This window comes from Sitodiplosis mosellana, unplaced genomic scaffold (assembly GCF_009176505.1).
Source record: "Sitodiplosis mosellana isolate CC-2019 unplaced genomic scaffold, AAFC_SMos_1.0 Smas_scaffold_6185, whole genome shotgun sequence".
Lineage (NCBI taxonomy): Eukaryota > Metazoa > Arthropoda > Insecta > Diptera > Cecidomyiidae > Sitodiplosis > Sitodiplosis mosellana.
This window is the reverse complement of record NW_022601426.1, coordinates 63,808-82,472: the sequence shown is the minus strand read 5'-3', so window position 1 is coordinate 82,472 and position 18,665 is coordinate 63,808. Positions and strand designations below refer to the sequence as shown.

The window sequence follows — 18,665 nt, the reverse complement described above, 5'->3', positions numbered from 1 at the left end:
TTGAGTTTAATCACGGCCGGTTGCGATACCGAAAACCAGCAAATGTCGGCATTTTCGACGAAACTGACATGAAGAACACAACAAAGTTTCTCGTCAATCAGCGTGATTGGACTCACGGCAATGCGGACCGATATCGGAAAATGCAGTTTTTGCTGAGCGAAGTGGTACGAATCGGTGGACCAGCAAACCACAACTTGAAAGAATTCGTTACCGAAGACTGGTTTGCATCGCTGCGCATGTGGATCAAAATTCAGCGAAACATCAGCTATTTCCACACAACGTACGGCATTCTGAACAGCGAATGGGCCAAATATAAGAGTGATCATGTCACAAACAAGATGCCACTTGTGCCACGACCGCCAAAAGTTAAGAATTTCATCGCAATTCCTGTTCATGACTTCGATCTCAAGCACATTCGCATCGACGTCACGCTTTTCTATGAAATTGCTTGTGGTTTGGGTGCTTTGAAGCATGCGATAGGAAAACGTGGGGGAAAAGTGAACATCAGCCGCGAAGTTTACAACAAAAATCCGGCACAGTGGTGGAAACACGTGTTCAACATGAAGAAAATCAACAAAATCGGCGGCAGAAAAATGAAATTCGATTGCTCGATCATGACTGATAGCGTTTCCGTTTCGCTCATGTACATCAAATCGAACCGTATGCTGGATGCGAAGGATTTGAAGACAATTGAGGATATGTACCGTGAAGGACGATTCGTTTATGAGCTTGGAATCGACCCTGGCGTTCGAACATGGAACGCAACCGTTCGTCGCACCGTTGCAACTGGTGATGAGGTAAGGCAATTGTAAATGAGTATTCATTTTCAGATAAACTAATGTACAAATTACTAATTGCTTTGGCATTTCATTGCTTTTTCATTTCAGGAAAACATCACGATTGCTGGTCCAACGTATCATTGGAGGGCGAAAGGATCAAAGCGTAGGCAGAAAGAAGAACGATGGCAGAGGACATTCAAGGAGCAACAGCAACGCGACCTTCGGTCATATCCAGTGGTCCCATCGCCAAAGTCAAAGGATGCGTGGAAGAGCTACATTTGTCATCGGTTGACTATGATGGCACTGGTAATTGCTGTGTTTGGAACGCGCAAGTACGCTCGCCCCAGTTTCGACAAATACGTGGAGTCAACTCGAGCCAGCGACAAAATTGCCGCATCGTTAACGAACAAAAAGCCATCAATGATTTACTTGGGCGCAGCACAAATGGCACCAAACTCACCGATTGGAATCAAAAGACGATTGCGATGCCCCGGCACAAGAAAATTGTTGGCCAGCTTCAAGAAATTGAACAATTGCACCGTTCGTTTCGTCGATGAGTACTTCACATCGCAGACATGCGCAAAATGCTTTGGACGTTTCGATCCACGAACCAAACGAAATCGGTTCAAAGTTTGCCGACAGTGCTGGCTGAATGGGTATGATGGTCAAATATTGCCAAACAAAATCGTGACCACATTAAGTAACCGAGAACTGAAGAAAGAACGCAGAGAGAAGAAACAAGAACGAATGCAACAGAATGTCAACAACAATCAGCCACGTAACGCAGCCAATCCGACTCGACCAGCTAAAACAGTTTGGTGTCAAAACTTTGCAAATACTATAAATGTCATTCAAATGAAGCTGGTGACTTGGAGTGGTATGCGTCACACATAAACCAGGAGGTAACCAATTGGCATCGTGACGTAGTGGCTGCAAAGTGCATTCTATACAAAGGTAAAATGATGAAATCGAAATGATTCTAACTATTTTGATTGCACATTTTTGTGTGTAATTTCTGTTTTAGGTCGTTGTGAGGTGTTCGGATACCGCATTCACCCGAATCTATCGAGACCGGTTCAGCACAACGAACAGAACATCGACAGTGATTACAAGCACATCTCCGAAGTTGAGGATGATGAATAAATTGCAGCAACCACTAGCAGTAGCACCAACTCCATATCACTTAAGAATACATTTTAAAAATAATACTTGTACTAACGATTTGTTAGCCAACTGGCCTTGATTAATTTGCGGGCCTGAGTGAGCAGCCTTCTGTTGTTCACGGGAGTACGTACATTTGGTTGCGTAGGTAAGTACAAATGAAATGACTTGGACTTGGTATTCAATTGAAAAAAAAGCATTGATTTCATTCTATTTTCTTTCCATTCATTTCATGCACAATTGGACTACGCCCGAATTTCACTCATTTTCGACGGAAAAAATGATTGTATCTATGGTCAAACATAACCCCACATTCAACCCTAAACATATACCCGGTTCGGATATATTTCATCTAATAATTGTTACTTGGGTAGCCATCGCTCCAGCTTGAAGTCACTGCTTCTGATTCACTAAAAGAAACAAAATCGTCATTGGAAATGTCTATTGGCCAAATGTTTTCCGCTTTCGTTGTTTCAGTTTTGTGCTTTATCACCAATGAACAAAATCTCAAATCCAAGGCCTGGTTTTCAATTTACTGGCACAAAATATGACCAAGACATGATAGGAAATAAGCAAAACCAATGAGATTTTTTCATTGTATTTTCCACAAAATTGATATGTTTTATGTGGTGAAAGTTACAATTTAAGTAATAATTTAATAACTGGTTTATTTCGATTCACTATTCAGTTTCAAGCAAGGGTTCTTGGTATCAAGAACCTTCTAATGAATTTCATAATTATGATTTTTTTTGGCTTATTCTATTGACAAAGACAGTAAATGTAATTATGAATTCGGAGATTACGAATGTATTTTTGTCTATTTTGGGGAACAGTTGAAGAATAGTTTGTTCACTTTATGGATTCAATATCTGTTTGGGTTGCCTGCTCCACTAGAAATCGGATAAAAAAAATGAATGATCAATACCTTTGCCCAGAACTTTTAGCCAATTCAATTTACATAAAATTTAATTTCAATTCAACTCACGTTGGCAAATAAACACGACGCACCATGTATTTCAGCAAATTCAATTCAAATCAGAAAACTAAATTCCGAAATTGCAAACGCCAGTCCTGAAAAATTATTATTCATAAAACATAATTGCCAAATTGGCTTGATTGAATCGAAAACTCAGAGAAAAAGTTGAAAATCTGGTGGATGGTGTGTCGCACAATAAATTATTCACGAAACAATGTTCGACAGTCGGCTAGCAGATACCTCCTGTTCCCCACACACAAATTGGTGGTTCTGAGCAATATGCGCCGCAATTTGAAAAAGTTCCTGAGGTTTGGTGTTTTGAATGTATTATATGTAGTCAACGCGATGGTTCTGTGTTTACAAACTCATAAATAAGAACTGAAATGTGGCTTGAATTGCATTTTATTCAGTGGCAAATACTAATATCGACGATTTTGGATTAAGCGATTCTAAGAAAAGCGATGTAAAATTGAGTGCCGAACGGACTAATGTTTATATGGATGCGTCAGAATAAAAACAACTTATGATACGCTCACAAGTCGAAGCGCTACTCAGAACATTTGCGCGTGAAAATGAAACAAAATGTTTTTGTTAGATGAATGCGGAACGATGTGTTTTAGCAAACGCTTTACCTATTTCAGTGTTCGGCATGAATGTAACAATAAAATATTGTTTCGCTTTGTTATGCAAATGTTGTGGGTAGCGCTTTGATACGTAATCATATCGAACGTTGTTTTTAATCTGACGCGTTCATATAGTGATCTGAATTGAAGAATTTTCTCACTGTTCTTGAATTACCGAACTAAAATAAATAAATAAGCTAACATAATTGAAATAATTTGTATGAGAACGGCATACAGTTTAAAGTCTAACGCTTATAACCAGATGACCAACTGGTTATGTGTTCGGGAGTCAGGTCGGAAATGTCTAACAGTTAAATAGTTTCAATTTCAAACAGTTTAGTTTCTTTTTGTTTAAGTTTTATTCGAATTTATTTATTTTTCATTTTAATTTTAATTTATGAATGACAATGATTTTCAGAGAGAGCAAATGTTCTGCTCCGTTCGAAACTTGAAACACGGCTGACTAAAAACTAAACTCCTGTGTTCCTGCTCTACTTGCCGTTTCAGCCGCATATAATCTGTTTTGGTTTTAGATGAGCCGAAAACGTATTTCATGTTTGCACATAGGGATCGTCGTTGAGAGTGACATGTCAAAGGTTATTCAAATTGTGAGACGATGAGCGTAGTACTGAATAGTCTACACGCTGTTTCTGAATTCAAAAGAACGCAATAAACATTGCAAGTCAGAGCTAGTGGCGAAAAGAGCTGTGCGACTGTTTGTGTGTTGAGCGCACAGCCGGCAATACATTGGTTTATGTGTATGTGCACTGTAGCATATCAAATTCATAACGACGCTACACTGTGTCACTGCGATCCATTTGGAGTTAGTTTGTCACAAGGAGCGGAGGCAAGCGCGTGCAATCAACTTGTTTTGCTGTTCAACCTTATTGAATAGCTCAAAGTGAAAATTTATTGGTAAGTAGAGATCAAGTGAAATGTGACTCAGGTGATTGAAAAAATGTGTGCTAAAAAGATTGTCCAATTTTAGATTCATTTAAAATTCGTCGTCACAATCCAAAGGATGAATTCAAAATTGCTGGAGCATTTGAGCGGTCGTCCGATCGCACCGATCGCGAATGTATCGGAAGAAAAACACAACCGGAATGCCTTGAAAATTATGTGCATTCTAGACTACAAGCTAGAAAAGTCTGGATGGTATCGGGAAATGTCGACGATGAAAAAACGTTTGATGCAGTTAATGAACATTCATTCATTCGGCACATTCAAATACATCAAATATTCTTTGGCGAAGGAAGCAAAAATCCATGGTAAAGTGTTAAAGTGCAAGCGATGCGAAATAATTGGTCCGTATTTGGTGGTGCTGGAGCACATGGCCATCAACCATGACATGCATGCCTCTGCAGTGTTGTGCATGTTTTGCGAAAAAGACGATCTTCAAGCCCACAACACATCCGATTCGTTGGAAACGTGCTATAACACCTATTTGGATAAGCATCTTAGTGGCACCTATTTTCCCGATGGGATCGTCAAGTTTTACGATTTGTTGAAGAAATTGGCAAGAACACTGGGTGTGCTAAGCAGACGTAGTAAGGAGTTCAGAAATATATTGGTCGATAGTACTGAAACCATTCCGCTTGAACAAGCTGATGACTCGATGAGCAACCAAATTGTTGTATCGTTTCCAAAGAAGCGGACATACAAAGACACTGACTCGCGCCCGATGGAAATGTTGTTCCAAGAAGCAATGATTTACTTTCACAAGGATCATGCGCCTGATTACATTGACGACACTCTCAGTGTGAATGCAACCAGACCAAACCAATTTATGCCAAATTTATTTGCGTCGGATTTAAATCAAAGCTCCAATATCCACACTCGAATGAATAATGGCAACGATCCAACGACATTCTCAATGCCACGTTCATTTTCTCGGTATGACTCATCACAAATGTCATCTCCGTATGATTTGCCCAGTTCATCATCGCAATTTCCAGTGCCACCACCACTGACTCTGCCTGAATTGCGACCAATGCCGTTGTTTGGAATCTCACCAGAGGAATCGCATTTTGGCAACTTCATCTCGTCTGTATTGAACAACATACAAGATGGACCATTGAAGAAGCGAGCCAAGTTGGAAATCAAGAGCATCATCTACAAATACTCCGCTGAAGATGTGGCTAAGCAGATGGGAAAAACTCAAAATAGCGACGAAAGTTCAACTGACGATTAATTATCTTTGTTTATCGAAGAAAACCACTTCATTAGCATAACCTTACATAAATCAACTTGTCAACACACATGAATTGCGAAGACCAATTAAATTTTGTAGATATTGAATTCTCTGTTTTTCTTTTCATTTTCTTCATATATTGAGCAAAATTACATGAGGTATTTAGGTATCGAGAAGGTGATTGATAATTCATTCGAAGAAAAATTTATTTGAGTAAGTAGAAATGTTTGATAGTACATCGTACTTGAAAATGATCGAGTCTTGTCTCTGCAAACATTTAGTGCATATCACTTCTCAACACAAAGTGACACTTTCAGCTATAAAAGACGCCAATTCAAAGTATTAGTACTCATACATAATGACTCGTGCCCTATGCACTCAACAACAGGTCAGCATAATAGCACAAACTGTCAACCGGCTTTCTCGAACTGTCATTACATTCAGTCGATTTTTCAGTAGGACATTGAAGTCACTTGCGAAACAATCACCATAAAATTATTTATTATTCTATCCGAAAATTTATTATTTTCTTCGATTTATCTCATCCAGTCCATTTTGTCAAGGGAAAAAATTCAGTTTTTTTTTTTGTGAAACCAGTTTAATTTCAAATCTTCTTGAAGGTATTGGTGAAAGTGAAAATTCAACCACAATCACATCGGCCGCTACATCAAAGTTTTTTGTGCATCACACGACAACTTGACTGTATGAATCACACGCAAAGAAAAAAACCACAGCCTTTCTGAGTAAGTATAAACTGAGGCAAATTTTGAACGAGTAGCGAATGTCAAATTTAATTTGGCGTACACAGTGCATTCGAACTGTGTCCAAAAGTCTAAAATGTACTAATGTTGTGAAATTGTATTTTTTTCTTTGCAATTTTTGTCGACTGACTGACAGGTTTCATAAGAAAATAGAACAAAAATTGTGGTGAAATGACCAGATTAAAATTAAATAGACTGCAACGTAGATTTGTTTGGCCACAGCAGTCTGTCAAATTCGAAGGTAAGATGTTGTTTTCAGTAGGATCATGAAAAACCTTTTATGTTCATGTCAAATATGACGAAAAGGAAGCATTAAATGTCCAAAGTTTTGATTTTTATTATTTGACCTGTACCTAATAATAATTTTGTGTTTTCTACTAGGTTCGCACTAAGTCAGCATTGAACAATAAAGTCACAGGTGGTTTCAATTTGTACCTTTTCTGCCACATCCACTATTACATTTACCACAAAACGTGAGTGAGATTCTCTCAACAATTAGGACTGTGAATAGAAACTCGGCTTCGAGGCTCAAAGCGAATGTCACACACAAACTCAATCATGGCAACCACCGACTCAACATTCAAGAAATATAACGTTAAAGGCATCTTAACCATCGGTAAAAAGCTGTATCTGAACGAAGAGATGGCCGACTTTCATTTTGAAGTCGAGTTCAACGATCAATATGAGCGTATTCCGGCGCACAAGCTATTTTGGCCAATTCGAGCGACGTCTTCCGTACAATGCTCAATGGGTCTTGGCTCGAGAAAGACGAAGCTAAGATAGTCGACGCTTCTCCGTCTGCGTTCAAGGAATTTCTGCAATTCATTTACTTGGGCCGAGCAAAAGTGACAACTGCAAACGTGGCTCAAGTGATGAACATGTGAGAGAAGTATGACATCCCCGAATGTTTGGATGCGTGTCAAGATTTCTTGATAAATACACTCACTAGCCAAAACATGTGTATGGGCTATGGACTTGCGATACTTTTGGAAAACAAACCATTGATGGAATTTTGTGAGAGCAAAATCAAATACAACACGAACGAAATATTTTCATCGAGCAGCTTTCTGGACTGTGATCGGAAGGTGTTGAGACACATTCTGCAGTTGAATTCATTGTTCTGCACAGAAGCTGAATTGATCCAAGCATACATGTCATGGGTAAAGTCGGCTAGCAAACAGGAGCATCTGACCAGAGAACTTATTCAAGAACATCTAGGTGAATTGTTCTACGAAATGCCATTTGGATCAATGTCACTCAAGGAGATTGCTGCATTTGATCGTTCATACGAAGATCTCTTTACGCTTGATGAACACAAAGAAATTCTTCAAATGTTTGCATCGGAAGATTTCAAACCGAAAATATTCGTTGAAATCAGTCGAATATGGAATGAAGACGCTGTAGTTACATGTGACCGAGTTACATCCTCTGAGTTACATCCATATTTCATAAAAAACGTTGAATCGACCACGTTTTCCACCAAAAAAACAATCTTATTGGGAGCAATCGTTTGTGCCTATTTATGGAAAGGTCATGGTTGTTATGTTAAATGCAAGGTAAAAGTTTCAACGAAAATAACGATTACCAAAACCAGCGCAACAACTTCAGGTGAAGGAGCTATCGTTTTTGATGGCAAAGGTGTTCTGATTAACGGAAACTTGACACGCATTCTTTTGCCCAACCCGATACTGATCAAACCGGGATTTGTATACACAATCCGAATGGAACAAGAACCACCAGCCAATTGTTGTACGCTCCTTAACCTAAAGTCTCAAGTGGAAATCGAGTCTGGCATTACTATCAAATTCCACGGTTCTACTGAGGACGAAGTGACGAAAGGCTTAATTCGCCAACTTGAATTCAACCGAATCTAAACATGATATAACTAACTGTCGGAGAGAAGTTGCATTAACAAAAAAAACGATTTTGTAATCAACTGAATTATTTTCTGAAAATATATGCACTTTGACATGAATAAACAGTGAACAAAAATTCAGTTCGAAATATGTTTGTCACACATCTTTGATGATTCAAAAGGGTGAGTTTTTTGAATGAGAGGTCAAATTGCGCTTCAATTGAAACCAAACCGTAATAGAATTTGAGTTGACGAGCTGTGTATATTTGCTGATATTTGCTCACACGTAAGTTCCGATTAGAATAGGATCAAGGTACTGTAATATACAAGAACATGAACAAATGTCAAATACGGCATTGTCAGCAAACTGTCTTTTCAACCGTATTTCAACACATTTATATCGATTGCTGTTATTGCAAAGTGAAATAAATGCAATCTACCAAAATGAGTGTATTTTTTGTACAACTGTGTTTATTATTTGAATATTTTTAAAATGTAAACAAAAGTGACGTTTCCAGCTATAAAAGACGCCAATTCAAAGTATTAATACTCATACATAGCAACTTGTTCCTTACGCACACAACAACAGATCGATATAATAGCACAAACTGGCTTTCTTGAACTGTCATCTCATTCAGTCTGTTTTTCAGTAACACACAGAAGTCACTTACGAAGCAATCACCCTCCAATTATTTACTCTTCTATTCGAAAAGTTATTTCTTTCCGGTTTATCACATTCAGTCCATTTTGCCAAGGGAAAAAGTTGAGTTTTTTTTTGTAAAACCAGTTTAATTTCAAATCATCTTGAAGACATTAGCGAAAGTGAAAATTCAACCACAACTACTTGGTTTGCAGAAAAATCTCATACCGGCCTCTACGTCAAAGTATTTTGTGTATCACACGACAACTTGACTGTATAAACACATTCAAAGAAACCCAATGCCTTTCTGAGTAAGTATAAACTGAAGCACATACTGAACGAAGAGCAAATGTCAAATTGGAATTGGCACACGCAGTGCATTCGAACTGTGTTCAAAAGTCTGTGGAATGTAATTGAACCATTGCGACAAACAAATTCCCTCAGAATATTTTAGTTTCGAAGTGCAACATGAATTTTTTTCTAGGGGCATTTAACTCGAAAAAAATTCGTTTTATGCGAAGAATATGCGCTTCAACTCATAGTATGTGGCGATTTCTTCGTACTATGCGTATTATGCGGTGCCTATTCGTTAGAAGTGCACACATTCGATGTCCGAATACTGCACATAGACCATTCATACTGCGAATAATTTCGCATGAATCCTACTAAAATGTTTCCTTCTCTGATTGGTCACACGCCACAATATCGACTATTTTGAATTCAAAGTGCAACGACTTTTTTCATGTAAAATTTCAAGAAATACTTGACTGCAAGTGTTTGATTTGTACTTATTTCGGCTCACATTTTTTGCTGATCATTTTTGTGAACTTCAATCATTTGTACATATGGATTTTTTATTATTTATAATCCAGATGCTATTTCCAAGTATAATGAATCGTCGCACTTTTTTTTCAACGATTTTTATATCTACCAAAACTATCGGCGATACTTCAATATTTGTATAATATAACATTTTGATTTTCGTTTTCATTCTTATTCTTTGCTATTATATTTTGATTTTGTGTTATATTTAAATTCAATTTTCATCAATTAAGAACAATCTCATTAGCAAGAGATTTGATAAATATTAAAGACAGAAATTGTTGATGTCAAATATTGTTTGAACGAAACTTAACGATACAACAGAATGTTGACATTGTGTTGATGCGTCTTAAATCGCATCGTGGCGTCATTATGTGCACGCGTATTCGCTTCTATGCGTAATATTCGTGACTATGTGCAAAATTCGACACACTTCACTGTGGCACACAATCTATGCGCGTTTATCCGTACAAATCACATATATGAAAAAGAGTAAAAAGCCCCTAGATTTTTTTTTATATAAAGTTTACAACAACAACTCCATATGAAAAAAACTTTATAATGCACTTTAAAGCTAAAATATTCTGAGGGAATTTGTTTGTCGCAATGGTTCAATTATGTTGTGAAATTTGATTTTTCTTCACATTTTTCGTTGACTGACTGACAGGTTTCGTAAGAAAATAGACCAAAATTGTGGTGAATTGATTGAAATTAAACGGGCTGCAACGTAGATTTGTTTGGCCACATCACTCTGCCAAATTCGAAGGTAAGATGTTGTTTTCACCACTATCAAGTAAAACCTTTTATGTTTATGTCAAACATGACTATAACCAAGCATTAATTGTCCGATATTTTGATTTTCATTATTTGTTCTGTACGTGAAAATACTTTTATGTCTGCTCGTAGGTCCGCATTGAACAACAAAGTCAATTTGTACTCTTTCTGCCATCCACTATTGGATTTACCACAAAAGGTGAGTGAGATTATCTCAATAATTAGGACTGTGAATAGAAACTCGGCTTCGAGGCTCAAAGCGAATGTCACCAACATATTTCCCATAAGTTGGCAATATTTTTATTCGTTCTTCTCTTTTGAATTGCAGTATTCTGGACATTTGTCATTCACCATCAACAAAAACATCAAAACATTCCACAACTCTTCACACACGAACCCAGCCATGGCAGTCACCGGATCAGTTTCAAAAGAATACAACGTCAAAGGCATCTTGACCCTAGGGGCATTTCACTCGCATTCGAATGCATGATCATTCGTGTACGAATCCTGCATTCGCAAAAAACAGTATAAGTATTTGCATTCGCACCATGTATTCGTACTGCCGCGCGAGCATTCGCGCGACTCCGCATATGAAACGTATTGAAACACTCGCACATGTATTCGTCGCGAATGCGCTCAGTTGCGATGAAGTGTCAAACACAGTCAAACATGTGGAAAGATGTCAGACGTGTTTGAAAAATTACAACGTGCATTAGGTGAGCCTCTACCAGAAATTTTACAATTAATTCTCACACATTCTGGATTTAATACAGAAAGCGCATTAGCTACGTTGAATACAAGCATTTACGGTCGCAGGTGTCCGATTTTTTGCAAATTTGTTTCCGTTTGATTACAATTCTTGAATAACTGTGGCAACTGGATGATAAGCAATCGGTGACCCGGTTTAAATTTAAACTTATTCACATTCTCGTATGATGTTTCTTTGAGAATTTCTGGGTTTTCAATGACATAGTTCTCGATATCCATAATAGCATCGTTGTCAATGGACATTAGAGATGATTCATTTTCAAATGCACAGAATTCCAGGATTTTAATAATATCGGCCGACATTTTTAGATTCAAATATTTTTCTAATTTGAAAATAACATTTTCCAGTCCCTAAAATACAAAACACAACTTAAATTGATATTAAATTTGGATCGAAATAACTATTTACCATTTTGATGAACTAATGTAAACAATGTAGTCGCAACGATTAACACAACAAATCAATATAGATCTGTCAAGTGCATTCGCATTCGCGCAGCAATATTCGAACGTATTTGCTAATGCGCCGTATAGATACATTAAATGGTTATTCGTACGAATGCGAATATTCGGCACGAATATCAGTATTTGCGAGTGTTTATATTCAAATGCATGGCAAAGTATTCGTACATTCGTACGAATAGCAGTATTCGCATAGAGTGAAATCCCCCTAGTCTTGACCATCGGTGAAAAGCTATATCTGAACGAAGAGATGGCCGACTTTCATTTTGATGTCGAGTTCAACGATCAATACGAGCGTATTCCCGCGCATAAGGTGTTGTTGGCCACTGCGAGTGACGTCTTCCGTACAATGCTCAATGGGTCTTGGCTAGAGAAAGATGAAGCTAAGATAGTCGACGCTTCACCGTCTGCGTTCAAGGAGTTTCTGCAATTCATTTACTTGGGCCGAGTGAAAGTGACAACTGCAAACGTGGCTCAAGTGATGAACATGGGAAAGAAGTACGACATCCCCGAATGTTTGAATGCGTGTCATGACTTCTTGCTAAACACACTCACCAATGAAAACATGTGCATGGGATATGGACTTGCGATACTTTTGGAAGACAAACGATTGATGGAATTTTGTGAGAGCAAAATAAAATACAACACGAAGGAAATACTGTCATCGGGCAGTTTTCTGCACTGCGATCGAAAGGTGTTGCGACACATTCTGCAGTTGGATTCATTGTTCTGCACAGGAGCCGAATTGTTCGAAGCATACATGTCATGGGTAAAGTCAGCCAGCAAACAGGAGCATCTGACCAGAGAACTTATTCAAGAACATCTCGGTGGTTTGTTTTACGCCATCCCATTTGGATCGATGTCGCTCAAAGAGTTCGCTGCATTCGATCGTTCATACGAAGATCTCTTTACGCTTGATGAACACAAAGAAATTCTTCAAATGTTTGCATCGGAAGATTTCAAATCTAAAATTTTCTGTGCAAATCGTGGAATATTCTATGCAATCAGCCCAAAATGGAATGAAAATGATGTGGTCATTTGCGATCGCCTAATGGACGAGTGTCATCCGTATTTTTTGGAAAACGTTGAAACAACCATTTTTTCTACGAATAAAGTGAGTTTATTGGGAGCAATCGTTTGCGCATACTTACGCGAGAGAAGAAATGGTGGTTGGTATAACACGGACAGACTTCCAACGAAAATAACGATTACCGAATGCGATGAATCAACTTCTTTGAATGAAGCAACAATCGCATATGATGGCAAAAGTGTTTTGGAGAGCAGAAACACAACACGCATTCTTCTACCCAACCCGATACTCATCAAACCGGGATTCGTATACAAAATTCGAATGGAACAAGATCCGCCAGCCAATTACTGTACGCCTCGTGATCTAAAGTCTGAAGTGGAATTAGAACCTGGCATCACTGTGAAATTCCACGGTTCTACTGAGGGTAAAGTGATGGGAGGTTTAATATGGGAACTTGAGTTCAACCGAATTCAAAAATGATACTGTTGGAGAGAAGTGGCATAATCAAACCAAAACACGTTTTTGAAAATATAACAGAAAAAATTGAAATTATACTTTTTGTAATCAAGTGAATTGTGTTAATAGGAATATACATTAAAATAAAATAGAATTCATCCTCGTCTAATACTATTGATTTTATATGTAAAATAACAAAAAGAAACGACAAAAGTGACCTCTCGTAGCGGCACAGTTGAAACTAACGAAAAAAACACAATTGAACATGTCATTTTCATGTTCAGTGTTGGTTCTGTTGTTTATCGTATAGCCGGAGAGAGACGTCTACAGCTTAGTGGCGTTGAATGACATTCAACACCCATGATAGAATTGAATAAAACTTCAGTTCCAAAAATATATTTGTAGGAAATCTTTGATCCAAAAAGGTGAATTATTCTAAATAAAAGTCAAATTGCGCTTTAGTTGAAACCAACCCGTACTCACACATAAGCTCTCATTAGAATTGTCCGCATAGAAAGAAAATAAATGACTGTTAGTTTGTCTGAATGTAGTTGATTGATTGGCTAGTCTTGCACCAAAAAAATTTGTTTCAAAACAAGAGGCTTACTTTGACGTGCGACTCAAGATAATTTCAGTTGCACTATGATATACTTACGCCACACATTGTACTAAAATATTAGTAAGCCGTTTGTTTCCGAAATTGATTAAGTGAGTAGTCAGTCACAATATTTGCAGAGAGATAGATCAAGTTGCTTTCATATTTGGATGAAATTGAATTTCTTAATGAAACATATGTTAGAAAATGGTTGTTGTTTACTATGAATCAAACCTAATTTCTCTGCAGAATCATCGACAAACATTTGTTCACAATCAAACCTAACCTCATTTTGATCAAGCTCAGTGATAGCATTGAGAAATCGTTGCCAAATGTATGAAAATCATCTAGATATGTCCGCTTTAAATCATTGAATTTATTTTTAAAGTTCCAGTGCATTTTGCCGCAATTTTCTTCAGATTAAGAGTGTTCCTTAGTAAGGACTCCTTACTCGTAAAAACCAAACAGTCAAAACACAATAATATCCAGTCATGTCAGTCGTCAGCCCAGCTACCAACGAATTTGTAAGTGGAGTATACTCGACAATTGGGTCCAAATTGTACTTGAGCGAAGAAAAAGCCGATTTCCATTTCATGTTCGAGTCGAGCGATGATCAATATGTACGAGTTCCAGCCCATAAGCTGATATTGTCTACGGTTAGCGATGTATTTGAAACGATGTTCAATGGGTCGTGGATTGAAATGCACGAAGTCAAGATTGTCGATACGCCGATTGCCTCCTTCAAAGAGTTCCTGCAATTCTTCTACTTGGGTCGAGTGAAACTGACCATGGACAACGTAGCCAAAGTCAAGTATCTTGCCAACAAGTACAACGTAGCTGAATGTTTGGCATTGTGTACAAAGTTCTTGAGACGAACAATCACCGATGACAACGTTTGCTGGGCTTATAGTCTGGCGATTCTCCACGAACAAAACGATTTGAAGAGTCTGTGTGAACTGATGATCGCTCTCGATACGAAAACCGTTTTTTCATCGACAAGTTTCTTGGATTGCGACAAAAAAACTCTTGACCACATTTTGAAACTGGACTCATTTTCCTGTTCGGAAGCTGACGCTTTCGAGGCATGCATGGCCTGGCTCAAAAATGCTAGCGAAGAAGAAAACTTGACGAAATGGATTGTTGAAACTCATCTGGACGAATTGTTTTACGCAATTCGATATTCGTCGATGTCAATTGAAGGCTTTGCCAAACTCGATCCATTGTACGGCAACTTATTCACGCTCGAGGAACACAGGGAAGTTGTTCAGTTGATTGGAAACAAAAGCTATCAAACGAAACTATTCAGTGAAGCACGTCGAAAGCGTTTTGAAGCAATTGAATGTGATGGAATGGATGAAATAAAGTGCATTCGAGCAATCACGAATAAATATTCTTACATACCATATTACATCAAAAACGTGGAAACAACGAGGTTTACAACCAATGAGCCATTCGTACTTGCAACCATCCAATGTACAAAATTGTGGGAATACGAAAACAACAAATATGAACAACTTAAAGAGGATTTACCATCTGAAATAACAATCGTTCAAGTGAATACCTCAGGTGAAGAGAGTGTTTTGCACAATAGCATAATAAATTTGAAGACCGACAAGATGTTACGTATATCATTGGCCAAACCCATCCTCATCAAACCCGGGATGATGTACGAAATTCGATTCGTCCAAATCGTACCGAACCACTGTTGTACGGGAATCCAAATGAAAACTGAAGTACAAGTGGAGCCCGATGCTGTTGTGCAGTTCCACGGTGATCCAATACCTGAGATTGATGGCGTTGCACGGGGACTAGTGCGTATACTAGTATATTCGTAAATCAAATGGGCCTCTTTGAAAATCACATTTCATTAAAATTAGAATAATCAATCGATCCAATATCCAAACCAAACAAACTGTTATTCATTAGTGTCATTGAAATAGAGTAATTTTGAACGGTTTGAATAAGTTTTTTATTTCGAAAATATGTAAAGTAATTTGGTATTATTATCAACCAGAACGAAGAAGACCACAATAAAAAGTAATTATTTCTTAAACTAAATTTGAATTGCGCCTCAATCCAAAACATAAACAAAGTTGACATTTGTGTTAATGTGCGCCAATGCTGTCTTTCGTATTTACTCACCGATTAGCTCTGCAATGGAATTGAGTGAACGAGCTGTCATATGAAAAACCGTGAGCAAATGTCAAATAAGCGGCGAGGTGTCGTGCAAAAAACCAAAAAACCAAAAAACATTTTCTTCATTAGCGATCTGAATTTTCATTTGGAAATATTAATAATAAATTCTTTGTGCTAGAGTGCAAAAATTCGAATAGTTGGTTTTTTGAAAAGGTTTATTACAATTCAATCATTTGTGCAATTTCATCACCACTTCGAACATTAGCCGAAGGTATGTTTAGAAATCCGTGCTTTCGAGCAATATTTCGCAAAAGTGTAATCAAGATCGTATGTGTATTCCAATCTAAATTAGTCGTTGTAATAAGAACAAAATTTGATAGAAAATTCGAAGAAAAAGCGTTGTTTCTTTTGTTACAATTAATCTGATGGTTTTTATTTGTCTACAGAGTCATCGCCGAACAGTTGTTTACACCGTGTCAAACTTAACCTCATTCCGCACAAGTCCGCGAACCAAAAATACCGACAAGAACCGTGAAGCATCGCCAAAGGTATGAAAACCATCGAAGAGTATCTGTTTCAAATTGTATGTTGATTTTTGGTTTCAATTTTGAAATTTCAGCGCATCGAATTTCAATCCACCGAGTCCAGAAGAGTGTCATTTCTAGTTGCAAAAGATTAAAACACACCTAAATCGACTGAAATAGAACGTCACTTCAACCATGTCACAGTCTTCCAATGAAACTGGTGAATTCTCGAGTCCAATTTGTTCAATGATTGGCGAAAAATTGTATTTAAGCGAGACGATGGCCGACTTCCACTTCCTTTTCGAGACAAACGATGGTGAATATGAACGTGTCCCGGCTCACAGAAATTTCTTGATCGCCGCAAGCGATGTCTTTGAGGCAATGTTCAATGGATCGTGGGAAGAGATGAACGAAGTCGAAATTGTTGACTCGCCGGTCGCAGCGTTTAAGGAATTTCTACAGTTCTTCTACCTGGGGCGAGTGAAAATAACTGCTGCAAACGTTGCAAAGGTCATGTACCTTGCCAATAAGTACAATTTGGCCGACGGTTTGAATATGTGCTCGCAATTTTTGATGAATGTATTGACCGATGACAACGCTTGCTGGTGCTACGATTTGGCAAATCTCTTCCAACAACAAGAATTGAAGAAATATTGCGAGACTGTGTTCACAATAAATACGAAAGCAGTGCTCAAGTCAACGAGTTTCCTGGAATGCGATCGAGAGGTTTTGGGCCACATTATCAAAATTGATTCATTGAATTGTTCGGAAGTGGACATTTTTGGCGCTTGTATGAGCTGGGTTGAAGCAGTCAGCAAACAGGCCATCCTCACGAAAGAGCTGATCGGCACTCATCTTGGTGACGTATTCCATTACCTTTGTTTTGGTTCGATGGTTAATGCAGAGCTTGCAGCGATTGTACCGACATACGGGAATTTATTTTCAATCGACGAATACAAAGACATCATTCAAATGATGGCATCACCAGGATTCCAACCAACGATTTTCAAAGCGAATCGCCGAAAGCCGTTCGAAGGTATTCAATGGGATGAAGAAGCTACTCTTGAATGTGATCGATTGAAAACCGAGTCAAGAAATGTACGCAGCGTTGGACACCGTATAAAAACCACTTTCTCAACAAACAAACCCATTCTTCTAGGAGGATTTCGTTGCTGTAGCTTATGGTACAATGATTATGGATCAGATGTGGGCCTATCAGACATAGATTCAACAGAAATGAAGATCGTCGAGGTTGCACCTAAAACCGATGCAGCGAATGGGGTTGTTCTCTATAACGAAATAAGGTCGGATTGTTACCTTGACGAACAGATAACCTTGCCAATGCCAAGACTTATCAGGCCCGGATTTATGTATGAAATTCAGCTGGAACAAGAGCAGGACGATTTTTGCACTCGTACGAGTTTGAAATCCGAAGTCAAAATGGAACCTGATATCATCGTACAGTTCCATCCGAATTCGATGGATGAAGACGTTGATAACGAAACCGGTATAATTCAGAAACTTTACTTCAATCGAATCGTTTGAGCCAAAAAGGGTGATGAATCATAACAACTGCAAACACAAATAACACATTTCTGTAACGGTTCTGTAGTAGAAGTAAACAAACAAATAAATGAAATGTTCATTTTGAATTTCCGTTCAGAAACAATTTACAGTTTTGATTTGTAATAAGTGGACAAAATCCTGTTTTAAGTCGCCATGACCTCTGATAACTACGGTTTCTTGAAAGCTTAGGTCTGATGATGCTTAATGCATCCTCGTCTAATACCATTGATTTTATATGTAAAATAACAAAAAGAAACGACAAAAGTGACCGGCACAAAAGTAGCGGCACAGTTGAAACTAACGAAACAAACGCAATTGAACATGTCATTTTCATGTTCAGTGTTGGTTCTGTTGTTTACCGTATAGCCGGAGAGAGATGTCTACAGCTTAGTGGCGTTGAATGACATTCAACACCCATGGCTTAATGAGGTAGGTACTTAGTTACTTATTATCTATAGGTTCATTTCTTCGATAGGATTATGGTTTTTGTAGAAATTCTGCAGGCGACACATTAGGAAAATTACATTTGCATGATATGTATCTTAA

At 38.0% G+C, this 18,665-nt stretch overlaps 4 protein-coding genes and 1 long non-coding RNA gene across 5 annotated transcripts; all 5 read left to right on the top strand.

Moving 5' to 3' along the window:
• Window positions 1-36: 36 nt before the first annotated feature.
• On the top strand, window positions 37-2,067 carry LOC129576423 (uncharacterized). The gene is made up of 4 exons (XM_055461540.1): window positions 37-797; window positions 888-1,733; window positions 1,804-1,831; window positions 1,960-2,067. Exons 1-2 carry the CDS (start codon window positions 69-71, stop codon window positions 1,671-1,673), a joined length of 1,515 nt encoding a protein of 504 aa, XP_055317515.1. The 5' UTR covers window positions 37-68; the 3' UTR covers window positions 1,674-1,733; window positions 1,804-1,831; window positions 1,960-2,067.
• Window positions 2,068-2,314: 247 nt separating this feature from the next.
• Window positions 2,315-5,834, top strand: LOC129576422 (uncharacterized). Its single transcript, XM_055461538.1, has 2 exons — window positions 2,315-4,454; window positions 4,528-5,834. The coding sequence occupies exon 2, from the start codon at window positions 4,561-4,563 to the stop codon at window positions 5,728-5,730; it is 1,170 nt and encodes a 389-aa protein (XP_055317513.1). The 5' UTR covers window positions 2,315-4,454; window positions 4,528-4,560; the 3' UTR covers window positions 5,731-5,834.
• A 372-nt stretch (window positions 5,835-6,206) lies between these two features.
• Window positions 6,207-6,991, top strand: LOC129576438 (uncharacterized). The gene is made up of 3 exons (XR_008688885.1): window positions 6,207-6,473; window positions 6,628-6,732; window positions 6,873-6,991. It is a non-coding gene; the product is annotated as an uncharacterized LOC129576438 (long non-coding RNA).
• A 5,071-nt stretch (window positions 6,992-12,062) lies between these two features.
• Window positions 12,063-13,322, top strand: LOC129576427 (BTB/POZ domain-containing protein 6-like). Its single transcript, XM_055461542.1, has one exon. It carries the CDS (start codon window positions 12,063-12,065, stop codon window positions 13,320-13,322), a length of 1,260 nt encoding a protein of 419 aa, XP_055317517.1.
• Window positions 13,323-16,057: 2,735 nt separating this feature from the next.
• Window positions 16,058-18,222, top strand: LOC129576436 (BTB/POZ domain-containing protein 3-like). The gene is made up of 3 exons (XM_055461556.1): window positions 16,058-16,300; window positions 16,476-16,577; window positions 16,649-18,222. The coding sequence occupies exon 3, from the start codon at window positions 16,749-16,751 to the stop codon at window positions 18,096-18,098; it is 1,350 nt and encodes a 449-aa protein (XP_055317531.1). The 5' UTR covers window positions 16,058-16,300; window positions 16,476-16,577; window positions 16,649-16,748; the 3' UTR covers window positions 18,099-18,222.
• Window positions 18,223-18,665: the final 443 nt, after the last annotated feature.